The sequence below is a fragment of the Triturus cristatus genome, chromosome 1_2, assembly GCF_964204655.1.
Source record: "Triturus cristatus chromosome 1_2, aTriCri1.1, whole genome shotgun sequence".
Classification (NCBI taxonomy): Eukaryota; Metazoa; Chordata; class Amphibia; order Caudata; family Salamandridae; genus Triturus; species Triturus cristatus.
The window spans coordinates 1,091,097,592-1,091,113,722 of record NC_140580.1 but is presented as its reverse complement, the minus strand read 5'-3'; the positions used below and the strand labels follow the sequence as shown (position 1 = coordinate 1,091,113,722).

Below are 16,131 nucleotides of genomic sequence, written 5' to 3'. Positions count from 1 at the left end.
ATACTGTAGGTAATTAAATGGAAACTTCTTCTCTGCACCTGTTTGGATAGTTTCTCTGGTCATAGGACCTTTCAAGACATTGCAGGAGAGGGAGGAGATGCTGCCTAATGGCCAGAGCAACCAACTTTGGGGCTGGGGACCCAGGTTTGAATGTTGGCATAAGTTCAACATGCTGCGATTGTGGGCACCCCCACTACCCCCCAAAAAAGGAATCTGACCTTGTGTAGTGTAATGTGGTGCTCATGTAAAGCACTCTAATACCCTTGAACCAAGTTTGTGCTCTATAAGAAACTTCAAATAACAGTAAATAGCTAAAATAGCATTCTTGCTCAACCCAAGATAGCTATGTTTGGATTGGTTTGATGGCTAGCCACTCTAGGATTGGTTCTGAGTGGGCTGGTAGATTGACAGATATGGTCATGTTGGAAGTCCCAGTTTTAGAGATGGTGCACTCCTCAAAGACAGATTAAACAGACTTTAGAGAATATGTTCTTCTTTACCAAGTTCCCACAAAAATATGTGTGTCCAGGGTTGGACTGGAATAGAAAATTGGCCAACATTAGAGTGACTCCCCAGTAGAAAATTGGGTAGCTAAAACATTGGCTCATGTTTGCAAATGTAGGCAGTTATGAACTAGTAAAGATACGCTGTATATTGTCTTTTGCAAAATATGGATGTCTGCATGGATTTGAGATTGCTACAAGCAATGTTTGTTTTCATATCAGGGAAAATCAACAGCATAAACCAGCCCAGCAGACCATAAAACAGACCCCAAAACAGCCAAAAAACTAGCCCACACACTGATCTATCAGCCAGCACATCAGGCGTTACCACATTGCCCTGTAGGGCTGTCTGACCCTGAATGCAGCATTTGCAGAGCTTATCGAGGGCAACCACTGTGTTTGTTCTCCGTTGATGGGTCTATTACTATTTCAGCATCTTCATGGCCATTGATTCTCTGCCATTCTTTATTTCCTACTTCAGTTAACAAGAGCTGCTGTTGTACCAATGGGAACCTGAGCACAGAAGCAATAACCAACACGGGCATATCTACAAGGCGGCGATATAAAATTATCGCCGCTTTTGCGGCCGTTTTCGGCCGAAAAGCGGCGATAATTTTATCTCTATATTAGCAAGGTCACGCTATCACGTGAAACCTTGTGTTAGCACCTGAATTCCTAACGCCCATCTTTGCATCTCTAATGAGATGCAAAGTGGGCGTTCCTCCCCAGGATAACAGGAGAAATGTCGCTAGGCGACATTTCTCCTATTATCAAGCCTCACACAAAGCAGCATAGCGACAAGAAAAGTAGCGATAACCTCTGTAATCGCTACTTTCCTTACGCCTGCTTTGGAACTGACTTAGCCATGATATCCTATGGAAGATGGATATCATGGCTAAGTATGTGAGGCCCTATCAGCAAGCTATCGCCAAACTTCGTGGGATTATCGCTGGGTTTCCAGCGATAATCTCACGTTTGGCAGTTAGCGCTAGGATCTTTATCGCTTTTGAGATAAGCGTTGCTAATAGCATGCTATCTCAGCGATAAAAATCCACGCTAGCCGGCAATAATTATCCTAGCGCTATGTGCGCTTAGCGATAATTATCGCCGGTTGTTGCTGATATGCCCCACAGTGTGTCAACTGGAGCACTTTCATCTCCGCTGGGTCTGCCCCACTTAATGACCAATTCACAGATGCTGTTCCAATCAGGGGTTCATTGATTCCATCTTTAGCTGTCCCTCCAATCCATATGTCCTGATCGAAACACTGTCGACATCACTGCACACAAACTTAGTAGGCATACCATTACTTGCCTTTAAAAGGGCCTGCAGTTGTGTGCACCAGAGAAACACGCTTCAGAAGGCTCTTATGTTTGTACAGATTTACCGTTTTCTTACCTCTGTGTGCTTTTTCACTGGGACACACTGCACCTGTGTATTTTTATTTATAATGTGGACATAAACGCTGTGCTCTTTGTTGATTCTTTTTTTGCATAATTGTTCTCTGTCTATATCAATGGTTTGTGCAGACAAAAAACAATGACTGGCATTATTTTACAATAATTGTATGCATTGAATTAATTTTCTGCCAAAAAGTGAAAGTTTTCAGAATGAGCTCCAGTCTACCCACTGTGTTGTTTATTCTTTTTCTCTTGACAATAATTTCCATATGGTGATGCTTCGTTTTAATTTCAGGTGTACTGAAAAGGCGTCATGATATTCGATACATGGTGCCTCCTAATGTGGTCCCTAAATCCAAGATCGACAGGACTCTGAGTATTAAAGGTAACAAGGATGGAATCCACGGCTTGTTTTAATTTTACTTTCTGTGGACATGGTTTATTTTCCTCTTATTCTAGCTTCAATTCCTGTGGACGTGGTTTCTTTCCCCCTTATTGTATCTTTGCGTGCTATGGACTTGGTTTCTTTCATCCTTATTTTATTTTTAATTTCTATGGCTATAGTTTATTTCCCCTTCCTTTATTTCTGCTTCCCATGGACACAGTTTCTCTTCTCCGCTTTGTATTTGAAAACTGTGCTGAGACATGCAGACTGCAGAAAATCAGTCATGATTTAGATTTCATGGACCCATTATTGCTTCCAATTCAATAATAAAACACAGTTGATAATTTGCAAGCATTATTCAAATTAGGAAGCCAGTTTGTCAATAACTGACCTACAAAATAGCTGGTGTATGTGTTTTTGACTGTATGTCGGTAGGGGCTGATTAACGGACAGATGGATGGATGGTGAGATGGGTCTTGTAAGTAGAAATCGAGATGGCTAGTTCATTTATTGGCAGAGGTGTGTACTTAAAGAGCGATCATCCATATTCGGTAAAACATCTATGAATTACCCTTGTCATATTGGGTCTCTTGAAGATCTTTGTGCTAGTTTATAGTGACAAGACAGTTTGTATTTGTTTTTAGAAAACATGGTGAAATCACAGCTGCGTATGACGTCACAGAATGGACTAGGATAAAAAGTGTTTTCTCCGTTTTTTTCAGCTTTTTTTTATTGCTTTGGGGGTGAAGCTGCTATGATAGCAGATGGCTGTTATTCTTTAGTTTAGTTGCTTTGACTAACATAACTTTTAATTAGTTGTTACTTTGCGTCTATGAACACCACACAAAGATTGTTTTACTAATTTAGGGCATTTAAATTGTTTGTTTCTGTTCAATCCAAATACATTCTGTCCCTGGTAATAATATATAAGGGATAAAGCAGGCCCTGCCACACATTATAAGTTCCACAACCTTATGAAGAAACTTGTTCTTCTGCCTCGTTCCTCTATATGGTTATGGAACTCATCAGTGACTTGCAAAATCCTCATCATGGACGCCAGGGGGTACTTTATTCCATATAGTACATGGTCACTCATCACCTTTCCCACAAACCACGTAAATCATATGTGTGTAACTCTTTCATATAGAAGAAAGAGGATGTTTGGAAACATTACGAATAAAAATAAAACCCCTAGTACAAAATTAAACACTTCAGAAACCTGTTAGATATTTGTTGCAAACAGATATTAGAAATAGTTCAATGCAAGTCAGTTTTAAAAATAAAAGCTGCAGTAGCTCGAAATGTGTAGAGGCATGCAGAAACACTCTTGCTATTCTCAGACTGTGTAAGGATTGCAAAAATAAACATGTTTTCTCAGCTTGCATTGTAAACTAGAAAAATAGGGCAGAAGAAAGAAAAGCAACATTCTGTTGCTAAACAGCTGCTTTGATTATGCTCCGTGACCTGACCTTACTTTCACCTCTCATGCTGGCTCTAGCAGCAGGCATAGTGACATCAGAACTCTACTCTAAGGACTTACAATAGTCGAGACCTGATGTCTTTCCTTTATAATGGACCACTGGGTGCGTGCCTTACAAGTCACTGATTATAAATAAATTAGAGACTAGCAAAATTACAGGGATTACAGAATCCCATGTTTAATAAAGGTGATATAAAAGTGGTGACAGTTTTGATTATTCCTACTTTAGGGTTACTACTAACTAAAAATCAGTAACCCAAACAAATACGATTAAATTGATTATAGGTCAAAAGTTAGTATTTTATCAGACTCGAGCAGCAGATCTGGAGGTAACGCTCCATAAGAAGCCGTCGGGGTACCTCATAAGAATGTAGTCTCCATAAAGATCAGAACCATGGGGTGTTAGAAAGTTAACCACCCTATTGTTATTTAAAAACAAAACCTTTAAATGATTAACCTCTTCAGTGACCATGACGAGATAGTCTCGTCATGGAGCACGGTCGCGCTGTGCCCATGACGAGACTATCTCGTCATGAACCCCACCCACTAATAAAACGCCCGGCACAGGAGGGGGAAAGGGCGTGGCACAGAAGGGGTTAATGCATAGTGCAAAAGCATCACAGTAAAGGAAGGTACTGGTCTTGAGAATGCATATTTTGTAGCCTCAGTCATTCTAGGCCTCTCTTTGACTAACCTAAATGAGACCCTGCAAGAAAGTATTCTGTTGTGATGCTAAGAATAGACATCTGAAATATAATCAATGGAATATTGGATGTAAAATTCAACTGTGCACTGTAGTTTATCTAACCTTTGCCTATGCATGGAGAGAGTATTGATAGGAGAGCCACTGATTCTGTTGGGTAAGGGACTGGGCACAGAATGAGAGCAGTGGACTAATTTCTAGGAGCTGAGTAAGTGAGTAAGTATTGTTGGTGTTTCTTTACAGGAAGCCCTTACTGGATATGAGAAATATCTATAACGAGACAGTCAGTGAGAGTTATGTGGTGAACTACTTTTGAGACAAAAATTACTTTTCTGCTTTGTTCTCATTTTCTCCTGCATTGAGGAGTGAAACAAACCTATCAGATACTATTCCTGCAAATTAAAAATCACTACAAGAAGAAAAGGTGTGCTTATTGGATATGGAAATTGTGAACTTAACCCCTTCAGTGCCCATGACGAGCTGGACTCGTCATGGGCTGCGGTGGCGCTGTGCCCATGACGAGTCCGGCTCGTCATGAACTCCGCCCGCTAATGGAAGGCGCGGCACTGGGCGGGGAAAGGGGCGGGCATGCAAGGGGTTAATAGTAGTAAGCCTTACAGGCTTGTAATGTATCTAGAAGGCATTGGAAATTCTCAAATACAAAATTATTTATAACTCATAAACTTGGAAAGCAAGAATATATTTTCTGTGACTGTACTATACTGATGTATATTCAATGTTGCATGTTGGGCCGTGTTAAAATAAATATACACATATATTACTGTATGGTGGATTAACATTCCTTTCCCCTTTTTTAAAATCCAGTACATTTTCCCTGTGCCATTAATCTAACCTGAGACTTCGTTTCTCCTTTTGATTACTCCTGAATTTAGCTTAGATTTACCAGGTTCATGGTTTTGTAAACTGACATAAGAAAGGCTTCACCATAGATCATACCCAAACTGAATTATTTAATGTCTTTTATGAACATTTTCCAATCTCACCAAACTTTCCAACTAAGGGGTCGATTCCGATCCGTTAAAAAAATTCCCCGTACGAATCGTATCCGGATTTTTTTACGTACGAATCGTACAAGTCCCGTACAAACTGGCAAGTACGATTCGTATGTCAAAAAATCCATACGAATCGCATTGGGAAAATTCCCCTACACGTCCTCGGGTCGGAAAAAGTGTCCGACACATCCCCGGACAGTTTTACGTACGAATCGGCAAACTGAAGTCCGAGCACGCAAGTACGATCCGTCCCGTCCGAATGCACAACCGTATGGAAAAAACACCGTATGGAGCGAACTCCCATGCTACGCGCTGGGGGTCCGCACCGTACCTACGGGGTTGTGGGTACGCACCGTACCTACGGGGGTGGGGTGGGGGTACGCTGCGTACCTACGGGGGTGGGGGTACGCACTGTACCTACGGGGGTGTGGGTACGCTCTGTACCTACGGGGGTGGGGGTACGCACCGTACCTACGGGGGTGTGGGTACGCTCCGTACCTACGGGGGTGGGGGTACGCTCCGTACCTACGGGGGTGGGGGTATGCACCGTACCTACGGGGGTGTGGGTACGCTCCGTACCTACGGGGGTGGGGGTACGCACCGTACCTACGGGGGTGTGGGTACGCTCCGTACCTACGGGGGTGGGGTGGGGGTACGCACCATACCTACGGAGGTGGGGGTATGCTCCGTACCTACGGGGTGGGGTGGGGGTACGCACCGTACCTACGGGGGTGGGGGCACGCTCGGTACCTATGGGGGTGGGGTGGGGGTACGCACCGTACCTATGGGGGTGGGGTGGGAGTACGCACCGTACCTATGGGGGTGTGGGTACGCTCTGTACCTACGGGGGTGGGGGTACGCACCGTACCTACGGGGGTGGGGGTACGCTCCATACCTATGGGGGTGGGGTGGGGGTACGCACTGTACCTACGGGGGTGGGGTGGGGGTACGCACCATACCTACGGGGGTGTGGGTTCGCTCCGTACCTACGGGGGTGGGGGTACACACCGTACCTATGGGGGTGGGGTGGGGGTACGCACCATACCTACGGGGGTGGGGGTACGCTCCGTACCTACGGGGGTGGGGGTACGCTCTGTACCTACGGGGTGGGGGTATGCACCGTACCTACGGGGGTGGGGTACGCACCGTACCTATGGGGGTGGGGTGGGGGTACGGCACGGACATGGGGGGGCTGGGAGTATGGCGCAGACATGGGGGGGGGCTGGGGGTATGGTGCGGACATGGGGGGATGGGGGTACGGTGCGTACCGGGCCCCCTTTTCGTCGTGCATCGCGGCGTACTTAGCTTTTCCGGCACTTTTTGGGTCCCGTGAAAATGTTGCCGTCCGAAGTGCTGTGGGTACGACTCGTACTTGCTGATCCGTAAAACGCTGCCTGACTCCGTGCGAATGTCGCGTACGCGGTGTCCCGGATCCTATTTGTATGTTTTTATTTGCCGGTCGGTGTTTTTTACGATTCGTACGGAAATGGTGTTTCCGTACGAATCGTACTTGCATGTTTGTAAGGTATTTTTCCCGGGTACGAGTCGGACGGAGAAAACGCTCCGTCCGACGATTCGTACCCGGTTTTTCCAGGATCGGAATCGGCACCTAAATGCCTTTATGTATCAACACATTTCCCCTAGACATAGACTGGGTAAAAACAATTTGAGGTTCATAGTACAGGGGGCAATAAATCAATATGCCAAAGATGATATCTTGGGTGGGATATTGCTGCAGCGGTTCAAATAAATGAATTGGCTACAGGATGGATAGGAGTGTGGGAGGGCATTGCAAATTCAAATATTTGCAATGTGCGAGCCTGTCTGTGTGCATGCATGGAACATGTCTATCTCAATTTCAAGGCAGGAAATTGATTCCAAAACCCCTGAGACTGATAAAGTAGTAAGCATGTTACCTCATGATCAACATCATCCATACCATTCTGAAGTCACATGTGCAGTCATGCGTGAGGCCATCAGCAATGCAAGTAGGGAGTAAGTCTGCACAGCTATCTTCACTGCTGAAATTCACATAGCTTAGAATCTTATTGCCCCTCTCACTGGTTACTTTAATGACCTGCCACCAGTGGCTTTATAATAATGGCTGCACTGCAAGCTTCATGTGTGACAGTACATGTGGTGCTCTTTAACCAGGTACATTTAGAACCCAAGAATAAAGTGTTTACAATTTCCGCACCTGCCCATGTTCAGAAGAAATATGTTTTCTCATTCTCACATGTACAGGTCTTATTCTGGGTGACGTTATCGCTGCTGTTCTGAATCCCGAAGGCGTGAAACTGCTCACCAATCTACCAAAAGGTAGCGCCGAGACAGAGCTCATGAGAATAGTGCCAATATTCTATGTCTTCCATTACTTGGAGGCACTGGATGACTGGGAACTCCTCGGTCCCCTTTCCTTAACTCAAAAGACCAACATGCGACGACAGATGAAAGATGGTAAGCTAACTTTTCAAGGAGTTCTATAGTATTACGTTTATTAAAGACCAGGTTCATCTATACTTCATGTTTATCTATCAATATTGAAATTGGTATTTCACTAGTATTGGAGGTTGCCAATTATTATTGGTGTACATAATGCATTTAACACATATGTTGCAAACTGCAAAGACCATTCTTTTTGTGATATGACACAAAATCTACAATGGGACCAGTAAAAAGTGCAAGATATTGTGTATTAGATGTCATGACTGTGCAGATGTTGTCCATAGATATCATGCAGTGCAAGCTTGAGTGTGCATGCTCATGCACCATTATACTGATCTTATAAATTAGAACCCACGGGGAGGGGGGAGTTTCTCTCTTTCATCTAGGGTCTTACTCTCAATTTTTTTTTATATCCTTTCCCTTCTCTTTCTACTCTTCCCCCTCCTTCTTCCCTCCTTCCCCATCCCTCCTCTACCACTCACTCCTCGCTAACCTTGCCCTTTTCTAAATGGTCTCTCAACACTCCCCAACCCCTCCCCCTGTTTGGCATCTTTACCTCCCCTTCACTCAATCTAACTCACATTATACTTACTACTCCTAAATTCCTTAAATACATAATATAAAGATCTAATGTCTCAATATGATTGGATTAAACAAACCTACCAAGCGCCAAAAAACCCTAGACTACCTCCACAATTTTAAATGTGACCTAGTACTCCTATAGGAAACAAAAGTATATATATATATATATATATATATATATATATATATATATATATATATATATATATATATATATATATATATATATATATTTAGACCCCCTTTGAAATCTTCAAACTCAAGATTCCTGACATATTTGGTCAATCCTTGCGATATTTAGTGCTGTAATGTAAATACGGCGCACCCATGGTGTCGCAAGGAGGGTGCAATGAAAAGTGCCACATTGCTGTTTTTCCCCTATGATGCAACACTTTTCATAAATGAGGCCCTCTGTCCTCAAGGTTACATTTCGGATCACACAGGATAAGACCACACAATCCAATTCATGAAAGCGCCAAAGAGGGCATGTGCACCCCACTTATTCTGCCTCTGCTTTGGTGCTCTTCATAAATGAACAAGCAGCTGTAGGAAAACTATTGGCTTTTCTCCACTCTTTTCATACCATAAATCCTTCACATCTAGAATTTCATTTAAACATTTGCTTGATTCCCATTATAATGATGGTCATAACAGAAATGAGATCTGGACTAAACCATCCCTCTGCACAAGCCTGGGTTGGATTGTGACTATATTCAAATCCGGCTTGTCTCTCGGGCCTTAGTTGACGACTTAGGGGCCCATTAGGATGATGGGTGGATCTCTCCCGCCGGGCAGGCGCTAGCCACCGATCCGGCCGCCATCCTTCCATGAGTGACACACCGCCATATTAGTATGGCTGGGGGGTCCGCGGCGGACGGGAAGACTGTCCACCGCTTTTCCGCCGGTCGACTCGTTGACCGGGAGGAAAACAGCTACGTTATGGTGGCAGTGTCTGTAAAACACCGCCAACCATATCATTATGCCGGCGGAGACTCGCCTTTCCATGGCAGCGTTGCCGCCATGGAAAGGCATGCGGTTTTCTGCTTTTGGGGGCCTGTTGCGGGCCCCCAGGGTGTTGGGGGGGGTGGGAGGTGCACATGGGGGGTACCTATGGTACCACCCCTCATTTCCATGCACTACGTGGCGGTCACCATGTGGTGCCTGCCATGTAGTGCATGGCAATGCCCTGCACAGTACTTTCACATTGTGAGCGGGTCTGCAGCCAACAGATCCACCTGCAATGTGAAAGGTACAGGATGCGCCCGCCAGTGAGGCGGGCGCATCCTGATACACATGGCGGGACCGCCGCAACTTCGACGGTCGGTCCCTGGCTCCCTTACGATGGCGGGAGGACATCGTAATGGACCCCTTAGTATCAATGGAGATTCGCTTTCCTTGCCCAGATCCAACGGAAACCAACCTTAAGTATAATATTCCCTCCATGAGTGCTAGTGCTCAGCTGACCCTCCAAGACCCCTCTTCAGTACCTATGGAAGTACAGGTGACTAGTCATAATATCGAATTAAAAATATTGAGTGGACAAAATATCGAGTTTTTAATATCGAATGGACAGGATATCAACTTGCAAAAATAATGTGGTTAAGAATATTGCAATGCAGGTAAGAAATATTGTTTTTCATAATATTTTTTTTTTTTTTTTTTTTTGGAAAACCTTTATTTTCAATCAGGACACAGCTATTCAGCCGACAACCCGGAGGTTCGGCAGCATCGATAATTAGAAGCAGTGATGCGTCCCCGGTACAGTGCAAAGAGAAGTGCAAAGGTTCGATTTTAAATAAACACCAAAAACTCACAACAAACCCCAGCAAGGCAAGAACACTGAAAGCCCATGGTGAAACCCCCAGGGGGGGGCCGGACCCCACTCATCTACCAGTTACAATATATGGTAAGGAGGAAGAAGGGGGACAGCAGAGGCCAAAATAGTTCATAAACAATACTGTGCTGGAAAGGAGGTCAGGGGGAAAGCTGTTCCTCGGGAGGTTCCAGATCCGGGGCAAGACATATTCCCCCCCTGTATTGATTCCACCGCCCCCAGATGGCATGCCACTTTCGGGGGCGGCCTCTAGAGCAATAGACCGTCTTCTCCCGAAACATACTCCAGTCCATGTTTTCTTTCCACGCGGTCAATGTGGGGGGCCCCGAGGAGCCCCACAATCGCGCGATATCCCTCTTAGCAACCATATTACCCAGAGTCACCCATTGGGTCTGCGCCTCATCGAGGTCAGTGGGCCCCCAGACGTTCAGGAGGCAACACCGCGCCTCCGGCTGCACAGCAATGCCCGTCACCTCCCCCATAACTGCATGGACTCTCCTCCAGAACTCCACAATGACACCACATTCCCAAATGATGTGCAGGAAAGTACCCACCATACCACACCCCCTCCTGCACAGGCCGTCCTCCGAGAATCCCATGTGGACCAGCCTTGGCCCCGTCACATACACTCGGTGCAATATTTTAAGCTGCACCAGCCTCAGACGCGACGGGATCGCAACCTCCTTAGGAGAGAAACAGCGGACTGCCAGTCCTCATCATCCAACTCGAGGCCATCCCTAGTCCACTGGTCCCTCAGCCCCAGAAGCATGTCCGCCCGGACGTTTATCAGTTTCTTATATATGAGTGATATCGTGCTCTCGGGCATATGGCCATCAAGGACCCGGTCCTCTAAAGGAGAGGACTCAGGCACCTTCTCACCCTCTACGAGGACTGATCGGAGGGCGTGGCGCATCTGAATATACCTGAAATACTCAGAGGGCCCCAGCTCATACTCAGTCTGCAACTCCCCAAAGGACTTCACCTTCCCCTTATGCAGCACATCTCCCACCCTGGAGATGCCGATCAGGTCCCACTTATCAAAACCTTTTGTATGCCAAAGCCTTCCCAATCTCTCCGATTCAAACAGCGGGGTAGCGAGGGTGAGCCTATCCTACCAGCCCAGCGAATCAGTTGCCATCTTCCACACACGCACTGCCACACCAGTGGGCCCCGTGAGGGACAAGTCTAGAGACCGCGAGTACAACGCCCTGTAGTAGTTCCCACCACGCAGCAACCACCTGTCCATGGCATACCCAGGGCTGAGGGCAGGGCCATAAAACCCATGGTTGATCGCGCTCAGCTGTGTGGCCCAATAGTACCGTCGGATGTCTGGGAGCGCAATGCCCCCGTCGTACCATGGAAGCGTCAACTTTGCAATAGCTATTCGCGGCCGCCCATCCCACAGCAACGTCCGTTGGAGGCCTTCGACCTCCCGAAAGTATTTGGCCGGTACCCAGTCCAAAGTATTCTGTAGGGCGTAGAGGAATCGGGGAAGAGACATCATTTTAAACAGGGCCGCACGCCCAACGAGGGAGAGCGGCAGCCTCCGCCATCCTTCAACATCGCGCCTCAGGCGTGCCAGGGGGGGGAGCAGGTTCTTCTCATAGCGCACAGCAGAGTCCATGGAGATAAAAATCCCCAAATACACGAAGCCCTGCTGGGCGACCCGTATCGAACATGTTCTAGGGATCGGTGGAACCTCGCCACTAAGAACATACAAGTACGATTTGCTCCAGTTGATAACGAGCCCCGAGTTCCTACCAAAGGATGTGAGTACGTCACAGACCACTATAAGTGACTTCTTAGGTGAGGCAAGATACAGCAGGATATCATCGGCGTAGAGCGAAATACGGTCCTCGTGTTCAGGCGACCACCGAAGGCCCCGTATATCCGGGTGCCAACGTATCCACGCAGCCAGCGGCTCAAGGGCGAGGGCGAACAACAAAGGCGACAAGGGGCAACCCTGCCGAGTACCCCTCCCAAGCTGAAACGGAGTCGACGCCCGACCATTCACCACAGCACTCGCTAGCGGCCCCTCGTACAGCAACCTCACCCAGCTCACAAAACCACGGCCGAAGCCGAACTTGGCCAGCACGGCCCACAAGTATGCCCACTCCACCGTGTCAAAGGCCATCGTGGCATCAAGAGACGCCACAATAGCCGGTTCACGCAGCGTGCTCGCTCTGGCGATTACACCATGAAGACGCCTAAGATTTAACGCTGTGTTTCGGTGCGGGATGAAGCCGGATTGATCCGGGTGGACCAAGTCGCCGAGTACCCTAATCAACCGGGTCGCCATGAGTTTAGCCAGGATTTTCGGCTCCGCGTTAAGAAGTGAAATAGGCCGATATGAGGCGCACTTATCTCGGGGTTTACCCTCTTTGTGTATGACCACAATCGTCGCCAGTCGCTGATCTAACGGGAGGGTTCCACCCCCCCGCGCCTCCAAAAACATGGCACGCAGGTGAGGGGCGACCCTATCCGGGAACAGCTTGTACAGGTCGATCGGCAGGCCGTTCGGTCCCGAGGCCTTGCCCGAGTTTAACTCGCGGATAGCCCCCGCCACCTCGTCAACCGTTATGTCACCATCTAAATCGTCCCTATCTATATCGGAGAGGCAGGGCAGCTCGATATCACGGAGGAGGTTACACGAGTCCTCGGGCGGCCTATCCGATGCTGAGGTATAAACCCTACAGAAATAATCCGAGAAACACTTTACAATCCCCTCAGGTTCCACAATCGACTCTCCCCTCTCTCCCGTCAACTCTGGCACAACTCTATTGACCCGTTCTTTTTTGTCCAGCCACGCCAGGAGTTTCCCTGCCTTATCACCAACATCATACAGACGGCCCTGCTGTTCCCTACTGAGGGTCTTAGCGGCGTTCGTCACCAGGTCCTTATACTCAGTTTGCTTCAAGCAAAGCTCATGCAGTGAGGACTCTGTAACCTCCTCCTCCATCGCTCCCTCCAGAGCCGCGATCTCCTCCTCCACCTGCAGAACCTCGCCATCTCTCCGCCGCTTGGCAGCCACCACTAGGGAGAGGGCTTCCCCTCGAAGCACGGTCTTAAAAGCTTCCCACAGCGACACTGCCGAGTCCACGGTTCCCTGATTATCCTTGAAAAAGTTATCTACTTTCTTTACCAGTGCGCTGCGCATCTTGGGGTCTCGGAAATACCACGGGTTGATAGGGGCCACCCTTCCTCCTCCCTCCCGACCTAGATCCAGCCGGATCCACACTGGCGAGTGGTCAGATATACCACGCGCCATGTGCCTCGCCTCGGAGACCAACGAGGCATGCGCGGCCAGAGTGAGTAGGTAATCAATCCTGGAAAGGCTACCATGTGCCCCGGAGTGGAACGTGTATTGGCTCTGTGTGGGGTGCCGGAGCCTCCAGCAGTCTATCAGGCCAAGCGTGTCTAGGAAGTCTGGAAGCCATTTCTGAGCCCCCCCTGTGTCTCTGGGCGGGTACCTATCCAGCATGCCGGAGCCAACAGCGTTGAAATCCCCTCCCACCACAAGCAGTCCCCCCGGGAGATCCAGCAGGGCCCTACCCAGATCTGCAAACGTGGAGGCCTGCAGGGCCGGCGGGACATAAACCGAAACTAAAACCAAAGTCCTTCCTTCCCACCGCCCCGCCACCGCCACAAACCTCCCCCTATCATCAACAATGGTGGAGTCCACCTCAAATGGCAACGAAGCTCTAACCAGGATGCCCACACCCCTGGACCCTGAAGAGAATCCCGAGTGTGCAATGAATTTATAACCCTTTCTATTCAGGGCATAGCACGTATTACCTATAAGATGCGTCTCCTGCAGCAGGACAACATCCGGCATTGACCGTTTCAAAAATTGCAGAACAATCCCCCGCTTAATGCGATCCCCCAAACCATTGACATTCCAGCTTATAACACTTAAGCCCCTACCCCCCATCCTCAAACGGAAAGAGGCCCACCCCACACCCGAAGAGCCACCATGGAACAGCCCTAGAGATAATCATCATGCCTTGCAAAAATAGACCCCCCAACAACAAACCCAAAATCCCTGAAACTCCCCCCACCCTGCACCCCTGCTGCAGCTTACAAAGCCCCCCCAACTTGCAGTGTGCCTGTCGCCCTACAAACCCAAAAATCTACAAAAAGTACCCTAAGGGAGGAAAAGAGCACCCCTCGTCCACCCGCAACCCTCCACAGTTACTGCACTCTATTCAAGTCTTCAAATATAGCCAAATCAAGTCAGACCGGTTCCGAGATATCAGCCCTGTCCATCCCGGCCACTGTCTCCGTCCCCAGCTATGTCGTCCCCCGTCCGTCGCCGGGGCAAAGCGTCCAGCCATTCGTCGGCCATAACAGGAGAGTCAAAAAAGAATGTCCGATCTTCATGCACCACACGCAGTCTGGCAGGGAAGAGCATGGCATACTTCAGATCTCTCTCCCGGAGCCGCCGCTTCACCCCCAGGAAGCCCTGTCTCTGCCCCTGCACCTGCTGGGTGAAGTCCGGATAGAAATTCACCGACGCGTTTTGAAAGGGAACCGGGCCCGTCACCCTCGATGCTTGCAGGATAGCGTCCCGATCTCGAAAATGAAAGAGCCGGGCGACGATCGGCCTCGGCGGGGCACCCGCCTTAGGTCTCCCGCCCGGCACTCTATGGGCCCTTTCCACCGCGAAGAACTTTCCAAGACCCTTAGGCTGCAGATGATTAAGCACCAGGTCCTCAACAAGCAGGTCAACCGAAGCCTCATCCGAGGACTCCGGGACCCCGATGACGCGCACGTTGTTGCGCCTGGCCCGGCTCTCAAAGTCCTCCAGCCGGCGGGCGGTGAGATCGCTCTCGGTCCGCAGCTTACGAACCTCGTTCTGCAGTTCCGTAACATCATCAGTGAGGCCCGTGGTCTTGAGGTCCAAGTTCTTAACCCGTTCATTCGTTTTGCCCAAGTCCGCACGGATCAGGTTGACATCCACCAAGATGGCATCCACCTTATGCGCCAGGGCCTCAAACTGTCTCCCAATCGAAGTCTGCATCCCTTCGAGCGCACCCATGACATCCTGTAGGGAAAGCTCCGGGGCCGAAGGCGAGTCCTCCTTCTGGGCGTCCGGCGCCTGGCTCGACCCACTCGGTGATCCCTTCTGCAGGGCATAGCGGTCCATGCTGTTGACCTGGGTATAAGCTCCCCGCCTGGTAGACTTAGCCTTCAGCCGATCCCCTTCTGCTTTGCCCGACATGGTTGACACCAAGCAGATCGGTTCAGTTAAGTCGGGTCCCTCTCAAGGAAAGGAATCAGGAGTGATCAGTTCTGCCGTGGGCCGCCAGAGTAGCCTGCAGAGCTTCCACAGGGCAATAAAGCCACCCAGAGCTCTCCAGTGGCAGAGCTGACAAAGGGAGCGAAAGCGAAACTGAAAGAGCGGGGACCTCCGTCCGACAGGTCACACCTCGCCTGGCCGTTGTTGTTCAACTAAGAGTCGGGCATCCTGCCAACTCTAGCCCCTGGCATCCCCCGGAGATAGGCCTCAATCTTCCGCCAGGCCTAAGTCCGGTTCCCGGTGGGCGATCCGACCGCGGGTAGCATCAATCGCCTCCCTGACGAGTCATCCACACGATGCCATGCATACCGACAGGATTAGAGACAGGATAGTCGACGGAGTGCGCGAGGGTCTCGGGAGCTCTGAGCTCACGCGGCCATCTTGGTCAAGCGCTAGGCTCCTCCCCGTATGTGCTGTTTTTCATAATATTGAAGTTAGTAATATCGTTTGTCAAAATATCGTTGTTAATAATATCGATTTTTTTTTT

The 16,131-nt window shown here is 48.8% G+C and overlaps 1 protein-coding gene across 1 annotated transcript in view; it reads left to right on the top strand.

Annotated features, from left to right (window-relative positions):
* The window catches only part of C5 (complement C5), a 384,799-nt gene that overhangs the window by 258,073 nt on the left and 110,595 nt on the right, over window positions 1-16,131 (top strand). Inside the window, exons 23-24 of the mRNA XM_085613588.1 lie at window positions 2,199-2,288; window positions 7,729-7,941. Of these exons, the coding sequence (XP_085469714.1) occupies window positions 2,199-2,288; window positions 7,729-7,941 (303 nt within the window). The remainder of the gene's footprint in view (window positions 1-2,198; window positions 2,289-7,728; window positions 7,942-16,131) is intronic.